The following is a 24,160-nucleotide window of genomic DNA, read 5'->3' on the forward strand; positions in this document are numbered from 1 at the left end:
AACATTGTACTGACTCATAGTAAGACTTAATTATTACTCATAATAAGACCCCTCTCATTAGTCTGTTCTGCTAGGCTGATCTTTAGAAGCTCTGGCTCCTCTTTGGACTGGCAGGCCAAGGACAGAGCCTCCACAGCCACCCAAGTCCTACAGGCCCCCAGCCAAGTCCAGAGGAAGAGCGGGGCTCAGTGTGGCTAGGTCTGCTAGGGGATGGGGGGTGTTCACAGCTCCCTTTGAGCAGGTGGGAGGATGTGTCGTCACTGAAGAGGACATGGGGAGCTGAACAGAGCAGGCTGGCAGCAGTCTCAACATGGAGGGGGTGGGACAAGTATGCAGGGCCCAGAGACTGGAATATATCCATTCTGTGGGTATCCCACTGCGTATGCTCACACCAACACATCCTTTTCTCTTAAAACAATGATAGGCAAACACAACTTTTTTTCAAAATGATTTTATTGGGAGAGCTACAAAAATGTACAGTACAAAGTTAACAGTCTCACACTCAATTTGTAGTGAACTGACTCCCCGAAGATAATTATATTACAACTCATGTTGTCTTTTTGTCCGTTTTTTTGTTACATTCAAAAAGCTTTACTTCTGATAAAGTAGTCAAAAAGTACATAGTGCGCATCCCCTGTACCTACTATGTACAAACAAAACATGTTTAACCACTTCCCCGTCCAGCAAATTCTCAAGACTCAGACTAATTCAATCTCAAAACAAAGTCAAAATAAGTGTAGCTAGATAAGGAGGGACTTTAAAAAAAAAGATATGGTTGTTTTCCAGGGTGTCCTTATAAGTGGTAACAACCTTCCAAAGTAATTCTGATCCAACACTACATTCAGTTCAACTTGTGTAAAAGATACATGTAGGAAAATACTTTATTTGGTTAATCTTAAGGCATGTAAAGATGGTGACCCCCTGTAGGCACTACACAATAACACTGGGGCACAAGGGATTGCTACATTCTTTAGCACGTGGCTGGAATCACAGTGTGACCTCATGCAAACAGAAAACAAAAATACTTTTTGGTTAATTTATTTACTTGGGTTCTTTGTCACTGAAGTCTGAATCTATATATAAAAAATTGTAAGGCGAGCTCAGGTTTGGACGGTTTGCACATCCACATTGTTTATACATTCTACAGAAATATCTATATAGGGATTCTCAAAAATGTCTTCCACAGCACTGACAAGCAACCTCGGAACAAACAGCAATCACGCAAACTTTTTTTAATAAAACGTAAACAAGGAAACAAAATTAATGAAATAAATATCACATACGTTCTCTTAAATTAAGATCTTTTTACTCATTTACAATAAAAATAACCAAGTGAAGTTACAAAAGGAGACCAAAACAAAATATATATATTACTGTGAAAAGAACATACACTCCACTTTATGCAGATTAATAATGGCGATCATAATTTAAACATAAAAGAATATAGATCTATTGCTTCATCATACTTGATAAATACAGTATGGACACAAATTACCAATGTAGCCTATAGTTCACAAGATAATAAATAAGTTAAATAGTCCATAGCCAGATACGCACCGCTATGTAATCACTCAAAACAGCTAAAAAAATATATATTCAACCATCAGCAGTGATTTCCCCAAACAAACCGAACTCAAGAGTGCTTTTAACGAAGCAACAAACTACACTAACCAAACAAACCACTGTGTGGCGCTGTGAAACAGAGTAAAAGTTCTGGAATGGAAGTTAAAAGTTTTGAGAAAGGAACACAACTTGAAAAATGTTACTTTGTGTCAAGGCATATTCTTGGCAGGGTGGAGGAAATCTGAAACCGCTTACAGTCTCTTCTCGTCAAGTCTTGTTATACATGTATCCCAGGAAAGTGTGGCTTGCCTCAAACCAAACACTGCCATTGCAGCTCATTAGGCAAGTCATCGATGGAATGCCTTCTGTTGATATCTACTATTATGCATCTATCATTACACAGACAGAAAAAAAAACTAATGCCATGTCAAGGATATTTTCATCCATTGAAAATAACATTACAAAAAGGATGTTTAGTCATCTGAAATCGACAGCCTGCTGAAGATTGGCAAACGTTTGCCAGCATCCAAACTTGGAGACTCGGAACCGCTGAGACTCCCAGAGGAGCTGAGCGAGCCGCTAGCATAGCTATCTCGGTCTGAGAGAGAGTCTGGTGGGCTAGGGGGAGAGTCGAACACCGGCGACTCGGAGAGGCGGCGCAGGGACTGCAAGTGGCTCATGTTGTAGGTGGGGGGGGAGGAGGGGCACATGTTTCCGTAGTAGGCACCGTTGGACTGGTTGGCATAACCGTTTTGGGTGTGCACAGCCAGAGGGGCGAGTAAGGCTTTAAGGTCCTGACTGGGGAAAGAGAATGCACTGTTCACACAGGACATGGAGTTTGGTGACAGAACGTCCTCGTAAAAATTAGGAGAGCAAGAGGAGGTGGAGGAGGGTGGTGGAGGGGTGCGCGAAGTTGGACTCTCGAGCAGGGGCGACTCAAGTCCGTGGTGACTAGAAAAGCCGGAAAAACTCAGACTGTGGTGGAGCTTTGGTCTATCCCTCTGGTTGAACCCAGCATGCAGAGGCACGACCTCCCTTTGACCAAAGCCGCAAAGCTCGCGGGCTGATTTGGGCTCGCCTTGCATGTTGGCGTTGCTTGGAGCTGGTCTGCGCTCGTCAGCATTGTGGATAAAATGACAGCGGGGACCGTAAGGGCAGAATCCGATGGTGTGGAACGTGCGGCATGGCTCGGTTTTATACTTGGGGTGACGTGACAAACTCCTCAGCTCGTGGTAGCCGTGCGCAAACTGGCACTTTTCTCCGTATTTGCAAGCTCCGTTCTCTTCGAAGGGCCTGCAGAGTTCGGTCTTGTAGCGGGTGGAGTTGATTTGAGAACCCTGCTTCTGCTGAAGAACTTGCAGCTGCTGGCTGCGGTCCATGCTACGGTCTCCGTTCTCGCTGTATGCACGGTCGCGAAACTTGTTTTCCTTGTTCATGAGAGCAGTGGCGGTGTTGCTGCTTGACAAATTCTCCTTTAGATTGCTGTAGGAGTTGACTGAGTATTTGTTACTGTTGGTCATCAACTCCAGGTTGCTGGTCGAGTTTCTACGGAAAAATCCCGGCGCAAAAGGACAACTGTTAGAGCTAGTTGTTACTGGAGCTCCCACAGCTTTTTTGTCCAGCATGCTGTTGATATGAATTGCGTTCATATTAAGGCTTTTTTCTTGCTGTGGAGGGGAAAAAAAGAAGACAAATTAGCCATGCACTTTAACACGAGCCATTTACAACCATTGCAGCGTCTGTTTTGACAACAGGATTTTGAATGTAAATGTAGCCTAATGTTACTAGGCACTTTGTGGAAGTTACTACTCAACAGGTTGTGGCGATTACCTTGTTAACCCAAAGACTATTTGGCATATTGCAAATAATGTAAGCATTAAATGCAAAGTGAGGATTGGAATATTTGGCTATTTTAAAATGACAATTACCTTGTAAAGCATGTCGATGTCGTAGAAGGCGGACAAGATGGTTGCAGACATCTCCTTTTCGTAGGTTTTCTGTCGCAGTAGCTCTCTCATGGAGGACCAACCAGGATCCTTGAATGCACGAGGCAACTCTAGTAGACTGTGCCACGACTGGTTTTGGAAAGCTTGAAAGTTCTGAAAAAGTAATGTGCAATTCCTGTGGTGGTTAGTGAGATAAGAAGCAAGGGGAAAGTTGCTTGTATTGTTGTGTGGTAGATTTCTCCCCTCAAGAAGCGCTGTACCAGAGTGCTTCACTAACAGCACTCGCTGTGCACATGTATATAAATGCTTCGTGGTCGCTGTCGAGAGAGGGGCGTTGTAAAGTTGAAGCAACGTCTGCAAGACACGCCCCCTATTTTCAAACGTCTTGCAGGCAGTGGTTGGCCGCTTTTTATACTCCGCCTTGAAATTAAACTCCCTTCAAAAGTTTTATCTCAACTATTTTGTGAGACTTGGTCTTCTTTTGGTTGTGCAAGGCCTAACACTATCCCAATTTGTAAGGCTGCCTTCATTGCCGAAAACTGTTGGTGTTGGGGGAAATAATTTAACATAAGACAAAACTGATATCATTGTATAAGAAAAAACTGTGAAAGTCTGTGTACTGTACTGTGTAAAGGCTGGAGTGCAGGGGTTGAATAATGAACACCCTTACTTGAGAATTCACTCAAAGTTGATCTAGCATGACTTATAGTACAGCTCCCCACAGATATTAATTGTATATAAAAACATAAAATAAAACATATGTAGGTAAATACTTTTAGATTTTGTACTTTTATTTTTAATATATCATTAAACCTTCAACCAATTATTTTCTTATTTCTTAACAAATGCATGCGTATATACCAGATAACATGCCACAACTGAACGAGTTTGAATTGAGCTCTGAAGTTCTTCAGTGTCTCGTCCATGAGCAACAATTGTTTTCCTCAGCGCTCAGCCTCACACGGAGTCTAAGCACTGAAGGAATGTAGCTGTGATGAAAAGCAGTGCAACACTGCCCCCCTCAGAGCACATTTTAAATTATCTGACAGACTTGAGCGCCCCCTGCTGAGCCGGGGCCAAGGCAGGAATTAAAGGCACATTCCGTCAAGATTCGACATTCATTCCACACTGATGGATTCCACACTGATGTATTTTGTACAGTATCTTATTTTTATAAACGTCTTTTTATAGTGATAGACGACTTTGTCAATAATTATGCTGAAATAAAACAATAACCTCTCAGAATTGTCTGTAACAAAATACAGCTGTGTCAAAACAAAGTGATTTTGATAATGGTAAGTTTATAGCCACTGTGGATAAATTACATTCTCGTAAAACAGTACTTACCATATTACAGGGTCACACAAAGAAGATATTTAGGTTAGGAACACATAAAAAGTCTGTGCGATACATATGTTACCGTGAATTATGGAGTACTGTAAGACCAGCTGTCATTTACTATTGGGCTTCATCTGTAAGAACAGCCATAAAATCTAAATATGTTATTTTGCTGCCTTTTGCACGGTTCAAACATTCTCTCAAGCCAAGGTGGTTTAGCTGCAGAGAGAAGAAAAATACGAACAGTCGGAAAACAAATGACGTAAGAGGTTGGAATCTACTACTAGCAACCCTTAAATTAGTTCTGGGGTTGTCCTGGGCCCGAGCAAGAGAGTCTTTATGATAAATAGTTTAATGTCAAGGACAGACAGCCTAGGCTCATAGTTTGAGAAATCCCTTAAACATGTCTTCATCCGCAAAAGCCACTCTCCCATCACATGGCCATGTTTTTATAGGAAAGGAGAGGGGTGGTGATGGGGGGGGGGGGGGGGCGTCCCAAAACATGACATCATTTTTACAGTAACAGGGAACATTGCCACCACTACAGTGTGAGTAGTGCAAGCCCAGCTGTCTGAACAGGCCGCACACACACCCAGGACACTGGGCCATTGTGTGGTCTCCTAATTACGTAACCCGGGAAACCGATATGGGATGTAAAAGCTATGCAAGAGGGATAAGTCTGTGAAAATGTGATATTATATTTTAAACTATAAACTCTATCATTATATTTGAGGAGAAGATGTGTGTAAATGTTTTTCCAACAGCAGTTTTGGTCAGTCTGTCAGGCATTTTTATACAGCAGTCTAGAGGCTTTGCAGGGTGAGTGTAGGCTACTGTACATGCACCTTCCCTCAGGCATGTCACCGATAGGAGTGCAGAGCACGTGTTATTTTTCACATGAAGAGCTAAATGAATAATAATGTCCCAACACATTTCTTCAAGCTCCATCTGGTGTCTGAGGTGCTGTGAGGTCACAGACAGAAATGAGACATAACTCCCAGTCATCACATTCAACTTTATAGGCTACTTGCCATGATAGCATTAGGATAGGTTTAAAAATCATGCATTTACATTATGAATAACACACTGTCTGGGATAAAAAAAATGTAAAACGTAAAAATACAATACAAAAGAGGACACTGATGAATGAAAATAAAGTTACAATGCGTTTACTGTATGTGTACTTTACAAGGCGCATAATGTTCCTGTAGTCATTCTCCACTGAAAGGTTGTTCATCCACCATATTGTGTCCCAATCAGCTCTACAGTAAAAGGTTTAGTTTAGCTGGGCCCATTGACCCAGCACACCAGAGCCTTCAAGTCTCTTATTGTCTTGAACAAGCATTGAGTCTTTGCTCCTGGTCCTGTGCTAATAGAGCAGGCTATGTGACTGAGGCAAGCACATCCAGAGCCAGGCTGGCTCTCTGCTCCTTCAAAGCCAGGCGGGCGTGCTCGATGGTGGAGGAGAACTGAGGAAGGGCTGGCAGGGCCCTCAGGGCTTGCTGGGAAGCCAGGGTCTGGGTCTCAGCCCGGGCTTGTAGTCTGAGGAGCTCTGCCTGGAACTGGCCCAGGTCCTGGCCCCGGGATAAGGCCTCTAGGTGTTTGTGGAGCACCTGTACCCACTGCACAGGCTCTCCCCACAGGTTCAAGTCTCCCTTCTCAAACAGGAACTCCTCTTCATCCTGAGGGGCAAGAGGTCGATGAATAACGACAAGAACAGGACATGACATAACAGTACAAACAAGACAGTCCAAAACAGTACAAAGAGTACAAACAACCCATGAACTATCCACACAGCCCGACCACGTTCACTCCTGCGCAGAGAACGATCTGGTAATGGAATCTTACCAGGCCAGATGGCTCTGCCGAGTCCGTCTGTTCCTCGGCCTCTCCCAGCAGCCAGTCGGCCAGGGTGAGGATGCCCGCGGGGACTTGCCCCCACACCTGGAACAGCTGGCACAGCAGGCCCACACCCAGGTCCAGTGCCACGGGAGGGCTCACCGATGCACATGCCTCATCTGGTGACAACAGGGACAATGGTCAGCCACCCAGCAGGACATCCTAACAGAATTACCGGCATCAACCGAGCGAAACGGGATACACAGAATACCAGCTAGCTTAGAGCAAATCTCAGTACATAACGTACAGATGTCTAAACTGGAATCTCCTTGATTAATGTGTACATAGGAAGAAGGGTGAGCCAGAGCGCAGTCGAGGAGAGGACGGTTCAGAAAGGATTGAGTTATGATGATCCGTGTGAGTGTTCTCTCCGTTCATCATCCGTCCCCTTGAACAATGAGGGGCCAGGAGCCTGTTTAGGAGAACCCGGAGGAAAAAAATCTGCTCCCAATCTACCTCAAGAGGCTGGATCAATATACAGCCTAGACATGAGTGATGTACGGCACACTGTCTGCTCCAGACCAAGTGTGTGTTCCCCTCCCAATCTGGAAGCTATTCTGGGAAAAAGAACCATAACTCAACTCACAACCAACCAGGACTGGGAGAAATGCACACACGGCTTGCGCGCGCACACACACGCAGACAGACAGGAAAACGTTCAGGCGGACGAGAGCGTGCACCCACAGACACGCTCACACACCAAGGGATCCTTGGCAGGCCTGTAATGAGGCTCCACTTTGGGAGCTTGCGTAGGAGCGAGCACAGGAAGTGGGAGTGAGAGGACAGACACCTTCCACGGAGAGGACAGCGTCAGCCCTCAGGTGTCCACATCAACTCCTGGCCAGCTTCAATGACGCCAGTTGTCCGCGCATCAAAGCCCTTTCTGCAATTATCCGAGATAATGGGTTGTCACCCTCTTGGCCAGAATCGGGACAGCTGACACCAAGATAACACCCCCAACTTCAAAAGTCATTCAGTGATTCAAAGCTGCCCCTGTCAAAACACCACCAGTATGGGAATAGGGACAGAGAGGGGAGGAAGGAGGTCGACAGGGGACACTCATTCAACACCCCCACCCATCACTACCCTTCCAACACTCGTCGCTGGCCGTCCCTGACGGGTCAGGGGACCAGGCAGTCCCCCTGGGAGTGTAGAGAGCCGGAGAGCCGGCCATGCTGCTGACCGTGCAGTATTACTGGAGCTTTGGCATGCTTTGCTGGAGTGGCATGTTCCTTTCTTTCACCAAAGCGCTTTCACCACCCCTCTTTCTCCCCCCTCTTCGGCCGGCTCTGATGTCAAACCAGCTATTCATCCCTATGGGGAGGGAGGGAGGGACGGAGGGAGAAACACGACAGTGCCCGAGCACTGGACTCTGGCCAGGGCTTAAAAACACAACAAACAGCCAACCTCAAGACACAATAGGAAACTTTAGCCGCTTTCAATTTGTAGATGTATAGACGGGTTTCACACTCCACTAACACAATTTCCCCTGAATTCTGTTCTGTAGGCCACTCCTCTTCTCAAGGGGATAGTCTTACGTGTGTGTGTGTGTGTATGTGTGTGTGTGTGTGTGTGTGTGGAAGGGTGGGTGGGTGTGAGAAAGTATCCACATAAGTCAGTATTGGCTATGCTAAATAACAGTCTTTATAAGACACTCCTTTCTCAGAGGTGACGGAGGCAGTGCCAATGTCTTCCTGTTTGTCAACTATAGGGGGCAGGGTGGTGTGCATGCTGTAGTTCACACTGATCAGGATGTCAGATGCGGGGACACAGGGCAGGGGCGTGAAGGGCAATGCTGGCCTGGCAGGGGAACAAATGGGCACAGTATATATGTTCTCCTCCTTCCTGCCAATCTCACAGAGTCCTGTGACAAATAACTTCCTGTCAGTCTTGTGACTTTTTGTGTTGAAAAAAAAAATTAAAAAATACCTCATCATAATCGCTGTCACAGTAGAACAGGAGATGTTCCTGTATGAGACCCTAGTATGTTTTCAGATTACGAAACACTGCAGGGAAAAAGACCTGGACTCATTTCAGATGACATCATCCAATAAATGACCACAAAAAGGGCCCCAGGGCTGAGCCAAGTCCAAATCCTGACGTTCTGTCACACTGGAGGTATTTCAGTTCTAAGTTTCTCCCCCATCCGGCCCTCTTTTCCACATGGCTTCACGCACAAGGAGCAGAGTGCCATACAGAGGGATGTTTCTGCATGGCATGGAAGCCAGAATCCAGCGGGTAAAAAAATAAAAAAAGGACGGCTAATTCCCGTAATCGATCTGTGGGAAGTTGTGGGCTGGAACTAATTAAAAGAAACTTTTTTAAATAAGTTGAGAGAGGAGAAAGAGGTAGGCGGAGGAGGGGGTTAGGGTAGAGAGCGGGAAAGGGAGAGTTGGTGTTGAGCAAAGCCCAGGCTGAGCTGCTGCAGCTGGAGGGTGTCAGATGTCCCATTGAAGGAGGCGAGGGGGTTTCACTGGTCTGTCAGGGTCCATGAAATAAGAGAAAGACCCAGAAACCCCCCGCCCCCCGTCCCCCCACAGTGTCATCATGGAGCAGGAGGGTGAGGGGGAGGGATCCGCCCACAGCCCATTCCTCTGCTCAGCCACCCACATCAGAGGGAGACAAGAGGGGACAGTAACACCCGCCCCCACCCTGGTCGCTCCACACCGTTTCATCCCAGCTGCCCCGCCCCGCCCCCCTCCCCCCCCCCTCAACCTGCTGACCACACCAACACACTCATACCACCACACCTGCCCTTCTGACGAGACCCAGTCGGACTTAACCCTGTCCTGCCCGCAGCAGTCTTACTTTTCGTCTCTAGAGAAGAGAATCCTTTTCCGGTTACATTCCCCTGCTACACGCCTATAGGACTCAGTAGACCATACCTATACGAGACCAGCAACCATATGCCCATATACAATACATCTCAGCCATTCCCACACACTGTTGCAGACAGCACATAGGAGCCAAGGGGATTGAGGTGTGAAACCAAAACAAACTTTACGCCCTTCACTTCCTACTGCGGCTCACACAGAACCGGCGAGAAAAACGACTAGCACTTCCCACCCACCGACTGTACAACACTCAACACAGAGGACAAACTGTCAACATTACCATCTAAATCCCTCTCCCCAATGCTATGCTAAGTCAGTAGAGTCAATTGGAAGTCATTTATGATGGTAGTTGTCATAGGGGTCTTTGTCAATCAGACAAAAAAAAGGCTTAGAGCCAATGCCCTTCTCCCTGGGGGGCCCTGAGGGGGGCCCTGAGGGGGGGGCAGGGCTGGGAGCAGTATGAGACCAGAGACGCCAGCCTCCTCACCCCCCCGGCCGACGTCCTCATGACAAAACTGGAACCCTGGTGGGATTGGAGGCCCGTCTCTGCCTGTCTAGAGGAAAAACAACGACACCGCCACCACTAGTCCTCCGCCACAGCGCCCGACTTCAAAGCTGCTCCCGTTCCAGTCCACTTGAAGTAAAACGGAGGTTTGTCAGGCATGCTGCACGGCTGGCTGACTGCTGGCTACAGAGGGGCCGCTGTTGTCTATGGGCTACATTACCGGTACACCAGGTTAGCTAAACCAGGTTTTATAAGTTAGCCTGCTGGAAGTACAGGACAGGATTGGTGTAATCAGTGACAATCAGTCTCCACTTGACTGTACAATGATTAAGCAGGACATGAATGAAATGTCTCACCAGCAGAATGATGTGGTTCATTAAGAGTTGAGGGTTCAGTGAAAATGCTCTAGAAAAACAAGCCCTGTCAGAATAGCTCCACAGCACACTGGGTACGTTATAATCCTTAATCAACATTGGGGCTAATGAGTCTCTCTGCTTGCAAGTATAACAAAGACATGTATTGTGACTGAAACACCGTACGGCTCTTGGTTTCATCTTTGTCTGAATTCAACAGGTAGAGAATGTTCCACAACATGTCCCTGACTATGTTATGATGACCTATTGTAGTAGTAACACATTAAGCCGTGTTTCACCGAATACTCAATATAGAATCTGCCTTTTTCCCCTGTGTGGGAAATCCCTGCAACTCCATCTCTATGAAGTCATTCTCCCAAATGTGTACCAAAGGTGTCATGGTTTCGGTTGTGACGTCGCTTCCCAGAAACAGCCTCTCTGTATGTGCTACCAAGTCCACATGATGCTACGTCTCATCTCAGCTCGGAGTGGAGAAGGTTCACATCTCTTAAACCCATTCATCTAGAGCTGTTTGGGTGGTAGGAGAGGGGATTTGTGAGTGTGTGTGAGGGAGAGGGGAAGGTTTGACGGTTTCAAATGAGATGTGCTCTTCCCGTCCAGGACAATGGCTCCGCTGTGGTTCAGTGATCTAGGAAGGGCCCCAGAGCTTCTTAATGCAATAACACAAACGCCACCTCTCTCTCAAACACATGCGCACTCTCTCCCCACCCTCCAACTCTCCCTTTGACTTTTGGTCTCCCTTCCACATGATATCGCTCCTGCAAGGATGGCATGGCCATACTCATAATACATAGAAACAGTGTTTTTATCCACTTTTCCCCCACACCCACCCACCAAATCATTCGAATGTGTCAACCATTTGTTAGGTTGGTGTTCGGAGTGCACGGGACTCGAGCCCCCTGTCCCCCCTCACACCAGGCCCAGGATCGAGGACAAAAAAAGGGAAAGAGGAGGACAAAGCAGTCCTTGGATGAAGTGTCCACATCACTCCCCCTCCCTTTACTCTTCCCTCTGCATATCAAAGGCAGGCAGTCACTGCGTCGCCCCAAATCTGACACCTTCGATACTTTACTCTCGTGTGCCAGGTCGTAAACACCCCCCCTCCCTCCCTCCCCCAGACCCAACCTTGATCACAGATCTCTTCTCGCAGACAGGATGGCTGGGCCCGGATGGAGGGACACGCACTCTTGTAGTTTCTCTCGCACACACACACAAACACACAGCTCTAGTTTCACACAAACAGTGCTCTAGTCGATCACACACACACAAACACTGCTCTAGTTCATGACATGCACATCGTGACACTGGGATCCCACGTGGACAGCAGACAAGCCAGAGAGGAAATGCAATCTTGACCTCTTTTTACTGTAAATCCCATGGTCACACCCGCCCACACACACACTAAACTACACTGTATACTCTCCAGCAGTGACTGGTGCGGTAGGGATGGACAAAGGGGATCCCCCGGTCACACACACATACACAGTAATTATCTCGATTGTGTTCCCTTCCTGCTCCAGAGGCCGTCTGAGCCATGTGGCTGTATCCTGTGATCTCCAGCTGACATGTTATCTAACCTGGGCCCAGACTGCATTTCCTCGTGTGCGAGGAGGACCTGGTGGTTAGACAGCTGAGAGATGAGATCTGCAGCCAGACTCAGACACAATAAGGGTGGCTCCTGGGCATCAAGGTGGCTGGGGGGGGATAGAGGAAGTGTTTGTCTGAAGACAGGAAGCGGTGCTTTGTTTGTGGCCCCTCTTTAATAGTGGACACGTGTCGACAACCTGGATGGAGTTGAGTGGTTATGTGGAAAAAAACTGAGAATGGTGCATGTGTGTGTGTGTTTGTTTGTGTGTCTTTGTTCTAGGATCTGGTGTCTCATGATCCTATACAAAACATCCAGTCTTTGAGCTATGACACACACACAGCAAACCAGAACTAGCCCTCCCCCGACCCACCCGCTCCCGCTCCCCCGCCCACCCCACCTCCCTTCTATTCCGGGAACACTCCTGGACCAAGGCGAGAACCGACGTCAGAGCCCCTCCCTAACCCCCAACATGTGTGTTTGAAATATTAGCTGTTGCACAAACCCCACACAGAGGGAGAGAGTGTGTGTGTGTGTGTGTGTGTGTGTGTGTGTGTGAGAGTGTTTACCTGAGCTGAGCAGATGTGTTGGGACATTGGAGATGAAGTCTGAAGCGGTGTCTCTCACATCCTGGTCCTCATCCTGCAGCAGGGTGAACAGCCCTCTCCACAGACTCACTGTGAGGGCCAGGCCTGTTACGCACACACAGGCACACGCACACACAGTATTGCAGTATTCTACAAACTGTAGCAAAACAAGGCTCGAAACAAACACCGCAATTCAGAGTTTGTGGGTCTGATGGCGGACGGTGCCGTCCATGCTGACTCACCCAGGGGCAAGGCCGGGCTGGTCAGCAGGGAGGGTGTGGCGTTGACCAGCACCTCTGCAGCCATCAGCTTGACCTCCACAGGTTGCTCCTCACTGCAGCACCGGCTCACCAGCGCCCCCCAGCTACCTTGCAACGCCAGTGCGCACACACCCTGGAGCGCACACACACACACATTTGAAGTTATTGATAGATACGATCAACGTATTCACACTGACTCCCCTAACCCCCCCCCCCACACACACACCCACACATTACCTGTGGATCAGTGGTACTTAGTTGCACCACCAGGCGAGATGCCAGGGTCAGAGCAGCACAGTGCAGTTCCACACTGGAACAAGAACACAGAACAAACACCACCTTAGAACGTTGTGCACACACCAAACATCTGTGGAACATCCCGCCACCCATCACTCAGCGCTGCAGCAGCATGCTCCACAAACAGGAGACGGGCCTCTGCCCACCATCACCTAACGAAGGAGCCGGTGCGACACAGGAGTGTGTACTGGGCAAACGTCCCCTTTACACCGCAGCAACCCAATCCCACTGTTACACAACTAATCCTAACCCTGCACCTTCGCCTCAGAGAAAGGAGATCCCCGTCGCCCAAATTGTGGCCTGGCAGAGTCTCTTTAAAGGGGGCAAAGTCTTTGTAATCTAATCCTCGTTCTTAAAGCTATTCTTACGCTCCACACGGCTATTGCAAAACACGGGCGGCTGTCGTCAAAGAAGGCGTGCGTTTGTCGCGTCGTCGGGGAAGACGGGAGAACACATACATGCTTTTGACACAATATGAACTACACAGACGTGTACACAGGGTACACACCCTCAAGTACACGCGCAGTTCACCGACACGTACACACACTCGGGGGGTGGTGGTTCTCCCCACCAATGGCCAGGTGCAGGGGAGGGGGGTGAGAGGTGAAGCCAACACGGGCCCCTGACTGGCTGACAACATTTATCTCCTTCATCCACGGCCCTGGCTCTGAATACAGCACTGACAGCCTGCCTGCCACCGGCCTCTGTGGGCCCTTTCATCCACGCAGAGAAGCAGAGAGAGGCAGAGAAGCAGAGAGAGGCAGAGAAGCAGAGAGAGGCAGGGAAGCAGAGGGAGAGAGCGAGGCCGCATCTCTCCTCCTGTGTCATTCACATCTCTCTATCCATCATGGCTAATGGGGAGCAGGGTCGACGGCTCCGGGCTGTTTTGGCAACTGGGAACCGCCAACCCGAATAGCTTTGTTGGGGGGGGGGGGGGGGGGGGTCACAGTTGGCTGTGTTCCCAATAACACACAGCTGCTTCTGGGGGGGGCCCCCGACTCAGGGGCCCTAGCAGTGGAGCATTAAGGTACCAGGGGCTCATTTTGGAGTGTGTGTATCAACTGCCAAACCATTCCAGAGGTCTAAGCAAGAAAATCAACTAAACCTCCAGTACTGACCCCTGGGTGATATTGGAGGGTCAAGAGTAGTCTCCCATGGTGATGTTACCTGTGGGCGGAGCCTTGGGTCAGGAGGAGGACTTTTTCCAGAACCTCCCCCTGGGTCAGGGTCAGCATACCGTCCCTCCACTGCAGGTCAGAGGTCATCCCGAGGGCTGACAGCACCTGGAGCACCTGAGAGAGAGAGGGAGAGACACAGACAGAGAGATAAGGTTAGCTACACAGAGGCAGGGTAAGGAGGGAGGATAGAAGGGGGGACGTTAAACGGGTCCATCTGTCTCTACAGCCCTGGTGTGCATCTCCTGGGCTCGAAATGCCTGAATCTGTTCCTATAATATCTCCACCTTTTATCTCCATGGACATCTACTCATCTGCTCCTAGCCCTTTCGTGGTCACTCTCTCCACCTCTGTCTCTTCCCCTACATCATTTCCGTAGGTGCTGGAGCTCCTCTGAACCTGGCCCTCTGCCCGCCCGCCTACCCTCCCCCGCTCATGTTTTTTTTCCGCCAGTCACACCAAGCGGTGAGTGGACATAGGAGGAAAGAGTTGTTTTGTTTCTTAAGCTCCCCCAACGCCTTTAACCAGCCATCCGGGCCCGCTAGCGCCTGTGTTGACATTCTTTCTGCATTTTTCAATGATTATTATTTCTTTAAAAGCATGGACCTGTTATTAGAGCTTTAAAACAAGGCTGTTTTATGGGGTTGGGGGGGTTTGTGTGTGGACGGGGAGGTGGTTGTGTGACTTGTACAGCCTCTGCAGTTCTCTACTCGTGACTGGCTGTCTCAGACAGATATTAAAAGAGAAGTAAGGCCACAGCTGGTTGCTAGACTCTCTCTTTCTTTCTCTCTTTTTCTGTTGCAGCAGGATTTTACAACCTGCTTTAATGAGCTCCTGTCTCACAACGCACTGAATCACACACACACACTAACACACTAACACACACACACTAACACACACACACACACACACACACACACACACACACACTAACACACTAACACACACACACACACACACAAACACACTAACACACTAACACACACACACACACTAACACACTAACACACACACACACACACACACTAACACACTAACACACTCGCTGGCTAATACACACATCCATCAACTGAAACATGCACACTCGTAAACTGTCTCGGCCAGCCATACACACGGCACCAATACAATGCACTGGTGCATATAACATGCACAAATGCGTGGGGACACAGACAAACACACAAACACCTTTCTCGTCCAAGCACACATACACATTCATTCAGTGCACAGCAGTGGCTGTTGGTCCTGTGAAGTGAGACCCAGGATTCAGGATAGGACGTTGGTCTGGTAGCCAGTGTAAAGGGCACCGGATCAAACCCACACAGGAATTCTGCCAAACTAGGATCTTTTTTTTTTTCTTTTCTCTCCAAAAGGCTTTACTGGAGCAGAGGGCTCGCCATGGCAACAGGGCCATGGTGTGTCCTTGGTGCAGGGAGGCGTGGCTTAACAGCCCGGTGCTTAAACATTAACGGCTGGGCAATAAAGTAGTTCTGAGTAAAAAACAAAAACACACACCCCATATTCCCAGCAGCGATGAGTCCTGTCAGCCTAAGCCCAGCCTAATGACAGGAGCAAAGGCTGAGGCAGAGGCTGGTAATGGTTGGCTGTCCTGTGTTTATGAAAAACTGAAATATGATTCTCTGGGCTAAACAGGAAATAGGCTGCCTTTTCCCAAAAAAAAAAAAAAAAAAAAAAAAAAAAAAAAACTGAAGAAAACACCGAACCAGGCAGAGCACGAGTGGAAAGTTACCAAACGTTGGAGGAACGTGTAGACTAGAACCACAGTCTACATGTGTACTCTCTTTCTGCCTCGTTTCTCCGTCTTTCTGTGTTTGGCTCCGTCCTCACGAGTGTGTTGGGCTCTCACGCGAGCCCCACAGAGTATGGACATGGTTCATGTCATCATCTTGCAGCGTTTGTCATTGTGGTTGTGTACCCAGGGATGATGGAGGACTAGTCACCAGGCTCCCTCCTCCTACCATGTGACTCTGGTGGCTTAAACGCTGGCTTGGTCTCTTCCACCAGTCAGTTCAAACTGGATTCCTGGTGGTTGCGTTCACAGACATAACGACATAACGTGTGGTGCTCGCATCGCTGTTGCCAAACATCAGCTGAATGTTGTTTTCATTCACGGCGGTCTACTGTTGCCCTTTGGCCCGTATGAGTGAGTGACTGGATTCTGTTCACATGGACAGAGGTTATTCTCTTGAGTGATTTACACGTGCCTGCGATGCGCCGCGACCCACCGACCCGCCACGGTGTCCCTGCTGCTCCTACCTTGGCCAGACACAGGGGGTGTGTCTCGTGCAGAGCCAGGCTGGTAAGGGTGGACACGGTGTCCTCGTCCAGGCCCGGCGGGCCCCGCGTCTCCCCGGCCTCCCTCTCCAGCCTCCTCACGACCCCCTCCAGCGCCAGCTCCCGGACCTCGTAGTGCGGGCACCGCAGCAGACACCCCAGCAGCTGGGGGCATCCCCAGGGGGCCCCGGGGGGGGCACCCCACAGCTGAGGGGCCTCCACGCTGGAGCCGACGGCCAGCCGCGCCAGGCTGAGGAGGTACTGGGTGGTGCCAGGGTCCAGTGGGCCGGCGGGGGTAGGGGCGGGGTCAGAGGTCACCAGCTCGGAGGCAAGCAGGATGGCCAGGGATTCCTTGCGAAGCTCGCGAAGCTCTGAGTCTGGGGGACACAAACATGGATGTTGAGGACAGGTGGATGGAGAACAGTTGGTACAGTCATGCTCACTAGCTGTTAGATGATGAGACCTGCTGCGTGACTTCTTGACCACAGCAAGAGACTCAAGCTTCTCTGTACACAGAAAATCTGCATATCACTAGCGTAGATAGAACTTTGCTGGTGTAAGCAAAGCTGGCCACAGGCTCACAATAGTCTATTGAGAATCGTGGTTCTGGGCAGTACGGCAACTCCTTCACACCAGCACACAATAGCTCCAAACAAGGACATTGCACACGCACGTACACACACACTCAGTTTCTCTGAAACGCAGCCCTAATCTGCAGCCAGGGCAGTTATTGGTAACTCAATATAATTCTATTGCTGCCCGCCTCCACCCACCCCACAGCAACACCCTCCAAGCCCGTTCTCACAGGGCCTCCTTTCACAGCCAACTCAATTAGTTGAACACACACACACACACACACACTCCTCCTCCTCCTCTTCCTCCACATCTTAAAAAGCTGTGCAACTCAATCTGGCCCGCAGCGCCACTCAACATGGACCCAACAAAAGTGCGGGAAATGCCACATTCCTCCGGAGACGGGCCGGGTTACCGTGGAGATGGGCCAGGTTACCGTGGAATCCGATCCTCAAAGGGGGGCCGAGAGCCACATGAGCGCTGGGCAATGATGGTAATGATGGGGAGGACAGTAATGACAGTAATGATGAAGGGATGAGGATGACTGGAGAAGAATGGGAGTGTGTCAGAGGGAGAGGGGCTGTTTGTCTGGAGTTGGGGAGGAATGGGGGTAAAGGGGAGGAGGGGGGAGGGCTAAGACACTGAACCCTTATCTGGGCTCAGACGTACGCAGAATGAAAACGAGACGGAACTCAGAGCAGCAGGAGGGAGTTCATCAAAACACGAGAGGAGGGAACGGACTCAAGAACAACTCTCGTCTTTTCTTTCAACCTAGTACAGAGACACACACACCCAGACCAGCCCAGAAAGCGGGTGGGGGGGGGGGGGGGGGTGAAGAAGACATGAGGGCGCAGAAGCATCATCAGGGTGGAGGCCAGAGCTGGTAATAAATGATGTTTATTAAAACAGCCAAGTCTGCGGATGGACAGAGGGAGGGAGGCATGGCTGGACAGCCTGGTTTCAGTAAGGAAATGAAAGGTGTTCTTCAGAAGGCTATTATTGTCCATCAGGGTGTCTATTTATGTTTGAGTGTGAGATAGAAAGAGAGAGAGAGAGAGAGAGAGAGAGAGAGAGAGAGAGAGAGAGAGAGAGAGAGAGAGAGAGAGAGACTGAATGCTGGGTAAAACGTCAGCTAAGTGAAGTCTGAGTGTTTCCATGTTAATAATAGAATAGATCTTTCTGGTAGAACAGTTCTGGTACAGAACATGACCACACTGTCCTTGGTAGGGACTCCACGAACGGTCAAAAAGTCCGTAGTCTGCTGTCACCATGACCACAATATGACCGCCCTCAAAACAAGGCAGGAGCTCATCCACCAATGCTTCTTGATGACCCATAACCCCTTCCTGTGTTTCTTGCCATAGCTAGACGACTCCAAAATAAGTATCAACAAGTATAGACAAAACCTCCATAAATGTTCCAAAATGACTAAAGAGCTTGAAACATGAGTGGCACACGGACACCTAAAAAAATGCCCATATGGATGTTTAACATGTGGGATACGAGCTGGCAAGTCCGCATGTGTGACAGAGAATGTAAGCACTATATGTGTGGGTCTATTCAAAACACTGGTCAAATATTTAAACAAATCCAAACCACAACATTTGGTGTAAATAAACCAGGCCAAGCTTGCAGTGGGCTGCTTCTAAACATGTAAATAACCATTCACCATGATGTATTTTGATGAAATGTAAACAAGCTTGTTCAGTTCAGGCTTCATAATCCAACCCTGCATGTCTCCTAACGGGCCAGTCAAGCCGGCTCACAAACCATTTCCTTCCCCTGCTCTTAAAAGAGTGTGTACGTGTGTTTGTGTGTGAGTGAGTGTGAGCGAGCGAGCTTGACTCTGTTAGAGAGAGAGTTACAGGAGGGTACTGTGTTTGTTATCTTACCAAGTGTGCCAGAGTGAATGTGTGTGTGTCTGTGTGTGTGTGTGTGAGTTGCCTGCTCCCGTAGTCGGTGTCCATGCTGGCCCTGTCCTTCCAGTGTGTGTACAGCAGAGCCTGGTCAAACATGCTGTGATGGATAGCCTGCTGCACTGACTCACTGCCCCGTCAACTCACGACATCACCGTGTGCGTGTGCGTGTGCTCCTCTGCCCATAGAGACGTGCTTCACAGACATGGACATACGGTGTGTTAGCGCTGTGACATGCCACTGAGTGGATGGTAAAAATGCGAGTCCAAGACGCACACCCCCCACACCCAGCTGGATTTGACATCAACCTCAACCACCATCAACCAACCCTCATCAACAACTCTCTGTGTGTGTGTGTGTGTGTGTGTGTGTGTGTGTGTGTGTGTGTGTGTGTGCTGCAGATGACTTCTCCACCCTGGTAGAGCCTCTATTCAATGAATGATTTCTAATCTAATGACCTCATAACCCCAGAGTGTGTCTGCTAGAGAATGTGAGCGTATATGTAAATATACAGTACACACACACGTACACGCGCGCGCGAGAGAGAGATCATTTCAGGTTGGTTTGAGGCGTGTGAATACCTTGGAGGATAACATACGGTGTCTGGCCTTGGGCTCGGAGCTCCTCCAGCTCCAAGCTATGCTGCTGTTTTTACTGGAAGTGCCGGGGTCGGGGGGAGGGTCGGGGCTAGGAGAAAGAGAGGGGGGGCTGGGGGGGGGGGGGGTTTACGAGCCTGGATGGATCAAACAGTCCACAGCGGAGAAACGCATGTGGAGAACAGCCCCCCCCCCTCCCTCCCTCCCTCCCTCCCTCCAAAACACACAACACCCAGCTCCTCCCTGCCCCTCAAGCTGGCCGCCTCAGCGACCTGAGCAGTGGCTCGGGGAATGTCTGGAGGAACTGGCCAATAAACCTAGAGTTCCTACTTAGTGGATGATGCCAGTTAGAAAAAGTGAAAAAGCGAATTTATTTGCCTCCTTATTCCCCCCGCCCCCACCCCAGTGCCCGGCACTCTAAACAGCCTCCCTCGCTCTTCCCAGGCAAATGGGGTTTCTCTTGAGATATTTGAAGGAAAAACTTGTCGGAGGTGAAGGCTAAATCATCCGGCTCCACTCAACACTGCCCTCCAGGAAGGGAAGAGGGAAGCGAGAGAAAGAGAAAGAGTTGAAACAGGTAGACAGAAAGAAGAAGAAGAAAGAAAAAGATCATGAAGGTCTGACTGCGTCTGGGAGAGAGAGCGTGTGTGTGTGTGTGTGTGTTATGCAAGTGCTCAGAGCGGCAGGGCCCTGAATCGCAGTCTTGTTTTTAAACCGTAAACGTTTCCACTGCTGGGGGAACATGTGTCAAGCACATGGGGGCCAAAACACGCCAGCCAACGCCCCCCCCACCCCCACCCAGCACGCACACACCTCGCCCCCTCCTCCTTTAACTGGGTCATAGGCACACAATCACACCATCTGTCAGTGGAGAGAAAGAGAGCCTTCGCCTTTTGGTTTTACATTCTTCCATTCTGGATAGGAGAAGGAAACACCATCAGACCCCTCCTTATCACCCCCCCGCCCCCCCCCACCCTCCCATCCGGCCTCAACCGTGACCAGAACAGAGAAGACAACCTCTCTCCTGTGAAACGATCAGTCAAAGACAGACAGGGGAGGGGGTGGGGGGGAAGCAGAGGACAGCCTCGCCAACAGACATCAGCCTCGACAGCCACTCTCTGACATGGCTGTAGAGAGGAGAGCTGCATGCAGGCAGACACAACGGGTGAGACGGCTACACAGAAACAGTTTCATTCACACGGCTCACCATAATCACAACTCCTTGACGAGGAAGAGAATGTACTCTGTATGTTCTGTTGAATGTTCTGCTAGTTCTGTAGGCTGGGTCGGTTCAGCACCACTTACCGGTGAGGGGTCCAGCCACAGGACCGCACAGAGTCCCCAACACGTCCAGGAAAGCACCGCGGGTCACCACACACTGGTTGTGTCTGAGACACACACACAGATGGACACACACAGAGACAGAGAGAGAGAGAGAGAGACACTTGTTACAGACCCAAAATACAGATTTATCTCTGAACAATCAGGTTCCTACACAAACTGTGTAGCCACAGATTGTCTACAGTTGTGTCGGGCCCTGAGTTATGCCTTCTCATTAGACGTGGCTGGGTTGAGGGCCTGTCTGCAGTCAAGGCCCAGAGGTCAGGAGGTATACCCACCAGACCAGGTCATGGAGCTGTGGCAGGACTTCATAAGTAGGTCGTTCATCAGCGGGAGATTCCCAGGCTGAACTGAACTGAACTGACTGATGCACTGCATAATTGGCAATGTGCGTCATCAGTGAATCACTGAAACCAACAAAAATAACAACAAAGGGGAGTAAGTGTGTGTGTGTGTGTGTGTGAGCGCGCGTGTAAATGCCCGTGTGTGTAGGTTACACAACACCCAACGTGAATGATGTTAGTGGGACAATCATAAGGAGTGCCAATGGACAAACTTGCCCTTGATGACCGTGTCTTCCTTTTTTGGTGAGACAAGAACGGACACACACAGTGTTCAGGTCCAGCTACAGTAAGAAGGTCAACAGTAAACATAGCTTTGTGACATCATTGAAGAGAAGACTTCATAAATATACATGTACATGTGTGTATGCGCATGTGTGTGTGTGTGTGTGTGCACAGACATTGCTGCTCCCTGTGTGGGCGAGGGGAGCGTGTGTGTGTGTGTGTATACAGTATGTGTGTTCACACAAGCATGTGACCGCAGCACTGTAAGAACCCGCAAGTTTGTGTGCAAGAACAAGGGGGGCAGTGTGTGAGGTTGACGTCACATTTTCATCACTCAGATATTAATAACACTGACACACACACACACAGGCAATGCATACACACATTTACAGAGCATGGGAAGAGCCCTAAGGGAGTATGTGTGGTTTGAGTGAGAACAGATTTGTAAAGGGATGAGTCCCGGCTCAACCTGGCCATAGCAGCCAGGGTGTGTGTGTGTGTGTGCATGTGTGTGTGTGTGTGGGGGGGGGGGGGGGTATGTGTGCACATGTGTGTAGTAGTAGCCCTGTGAAAAAAGACCTCAGGAACATAACTCCTCAGATCCCGTTCCAACCAATACACCCTATAGGATCCTGATGTGTTTCTGTGGGCCTCAGCTCTCTGTGAACGCCAAAATCAACCTCGGGGAGAGAGTGGGCGGCCATCTTTGGAAACACTAAGTGCTGACTCACTCTGGAGAGTGAAAACCCCACAGTGACACCAACGATTGGAAGGGGCGAGACCCAGGAGGAACTCTCTGGACCCCGCCAAACCCCACATTCCACAGTGTCGAACGATGGCTGCTTTGAATAAGTTGTTGTTTTTTGAGGCAAGGCCGTTTTCAAAGTGGTGAAGCTCCCTGTGACCCGTGTTATCCTAGATCTCCACGGCTGCTTCGGCAGCGGCGAGCCATCAAACGCCGAGAGGCGGCCACGCCTCAGCGAGCAGGAATCCACCTTGTCATCTTAATAAAGGCTCATCAGTCCCCACTGAGGAAGGCTAGCCTGTTAGCATGCTAACTCCTCTCCATAACCCACCCTGTGTTATCTACAGTAGTCCTGTAGAGTGACCCTCCACCAGGTGGGGGGAGGGGGGGGGGGGGGTGGCAGGGTAATCTGTACCATCTCTGGTGGGCTGAGGGGGTGGTGGTGGGGGAGGGATGGCAATGGCTGTAGCGGCAGGCAGACTCTTTGAAATGAATACCAGCGTGGGTCATGGGGTCGGTCCAAGCCGGAGTAGGGATGGGCCCCGGGACAAGGGGCTATTCTTCCCTAGAGGTAGCAGGGAATCTTATCTTTGGGTGTGTGTATGTGTATATACATATGTATGTGTGTGTGTGTGTGTGCGTGTGTGTGTCCATATCACCTGGAGGCGAGCCACATGCGTGGCCGGAGGGCTTCCATGATGTTCCCGGCCCCAGGCTGGGGCCTGTGCGTGTCCGTCTGGAAGGAGCGCAGCAGGAAAAGCACCTACGCGCATCGAACACAAAAGCAACCACAAACACAGTCAATGCTTACCCACAGCCCTCCATAGCCTGGAATTAGGGAGGAGTAAATGCCGGTGAGTGGAAAGCAGTTGACCTGACAAGACAAACACTGACGTAAACACTCCTAAACGGTCCAGTTAGCCCGGAATGAGGAAGTAAATGGTACAGTGTACAGTGTAGCAAACGCTTAACAGTATGAGGTTTCATGAACAACCCAGTGTATTGATACACTACAGCTTATGTAAACTGAGTGACATAAGCCTACCCTCCAAAGATGCGGCCTAGCAGGTGGATTCCAGTCTGCAGCCTGTGTATTCCAGGCCTGCTCATGTGGATTCGTGAGGCCAGGACACATAGACATGGCCTGGGTATTCTGGTCCAGAGTAAGTATACTGTTTAGCCCGGCCTGGGCCACAGGCCAGGAGGAAGCCATTCATTACCTCAGGCAGCGGAGGCAACGTGGGGGGAAAGCAGCCTGACCACGTAGCACCAGCCCTGGCCACCCAACCCTGGCCTACCCCCCCCCCCCTCTCTCTCTCTCTCCTCCAGCCTCCAGAGCCTCCTGCCTCCACGCCCTGCCAACACCCACTGGATCACACAAACAGCACCCACAGCCCTCTCTAGTCTGTACACTCACCACCCCTTCCCTTCCCCTGCCAACCCCCCCCTCGTCGCTCCGACTGGGAAGTCCCGGGTCTGGGAGTGTCAACCGGCTTAATCCGGCCAGGCACAGAGGAAGGGAAGCTGGGAGTATTTATAGACGCCGGTGGCTCTGCCTTCAAACGAGATGACATGGAGGGAGAAGCAGGGGGGTCAGGGAGAGGACTGGGCTGGGATGGAAGAGGCTCAAGATGAGAATCACAGGACTACCATGGGGGGGAAGGGGGAGGTCTAATGTCCCAGGACAGAGAGGCAGATGTCCGAAGAGAGATGTTTCAGCTTACTGCCCACCCTGGGAGAAGGTTACCAGTAGAAAAGGGTACCAAGA

General features: G+C 49.8%; 2 protein-coding genes across 4 annotated transcripts in view; both read right to left on the bottom strand.

The window, feature by feature from the left end:
* Positions 1 to 863: 863 nt before the first annotated feature.
* On the bottom strand, positions 864 to 3,809 carry zfp36l2 (zinc finger protein 36, C3H type-like 2). The gene is made up of 2 exons (XM_047029606.1): positions 3,492 to 3,809; positions 864 to 3,230 (listed from the first exon to the last, which is right to left on the bottom strand). Exons 1-2 carry the CDS (start codon positions 3,579 to 3,581, stop codon positions 2,037 to 2,039), a joined length of 1,284 nt encoding a protein of 427 aa, XP_046885562.1. The 5' UTR covers positions 3,582 to 3,809; the 3' UTR covers positions 864 to 2,036.
* Positions 3,810 to 5,849: 2,040 nt separating this feature from the next.
* Positions 5,850 to 24,160, bottom strand: part of thada (THADA armadillo repeat containing) — a 43,648-nt gene continuing 25,337 nt past the window's right edge. For all 3 annotated transcript variants that reach the window (XM_047029160.1, XM_047029158.1, XM_047029161.1), the window contains 9 exons: positions 23,052 to 23,155; positions 21,046 to 21,128; positions 16,638 to 17,032; positions 14,356 to 14,480; positions 13,129 to 13,201; positions 12,874 to 13,024; positions 12,614 to 12,736; positions 6,696 to 6,865; positions 5,850 to 6,529 (listed from right to left, as the gene is read on the bottom strand). In XM_047029160.1, the coding sequence (XP_046885116.1) occupies positions 6,230 to 6,529; positions 6,696 to 6,865; positions 12,614 to 12,736; positions 12,874 to 13,024; positions 13,129 to 13,201; positions 14,356 to 14,480; positions 16,638 to 17,032; positions 21,046 to 21,128; positions 23,052 to 23,155 (1,524 nt within the window). In that variant the 3' untranslated portion in view covers positions 5,850 to 6,229. The remainder of the gene's footprint in view (positions 6,530 to 6,695; positions 6,866 to 12,613; positions 12,737 to 12,873; positions 13,025 to 13,128; positions 13,202 to 14,355; positions 14,481 to 16,637; positions 17,033 to 21,045; positions 21,129 to 23,051; positions 23,156 to 24,160) is intronic.

Source organism: Hypomesus transpacificus, chromosome 11 (assembly GCF_021917145.1).
Source record: "Hypomesus transpacificus isolate Combined female chromosome 11, fHypTra1, whole genome shotgun sequence".
Lineage (NCBI taxonomy): Eukaryota > Metazoa > Chordata > Actinopteri > Osmeriformes > Osmeridae > Hypomesus > Hypomesus transpacificus.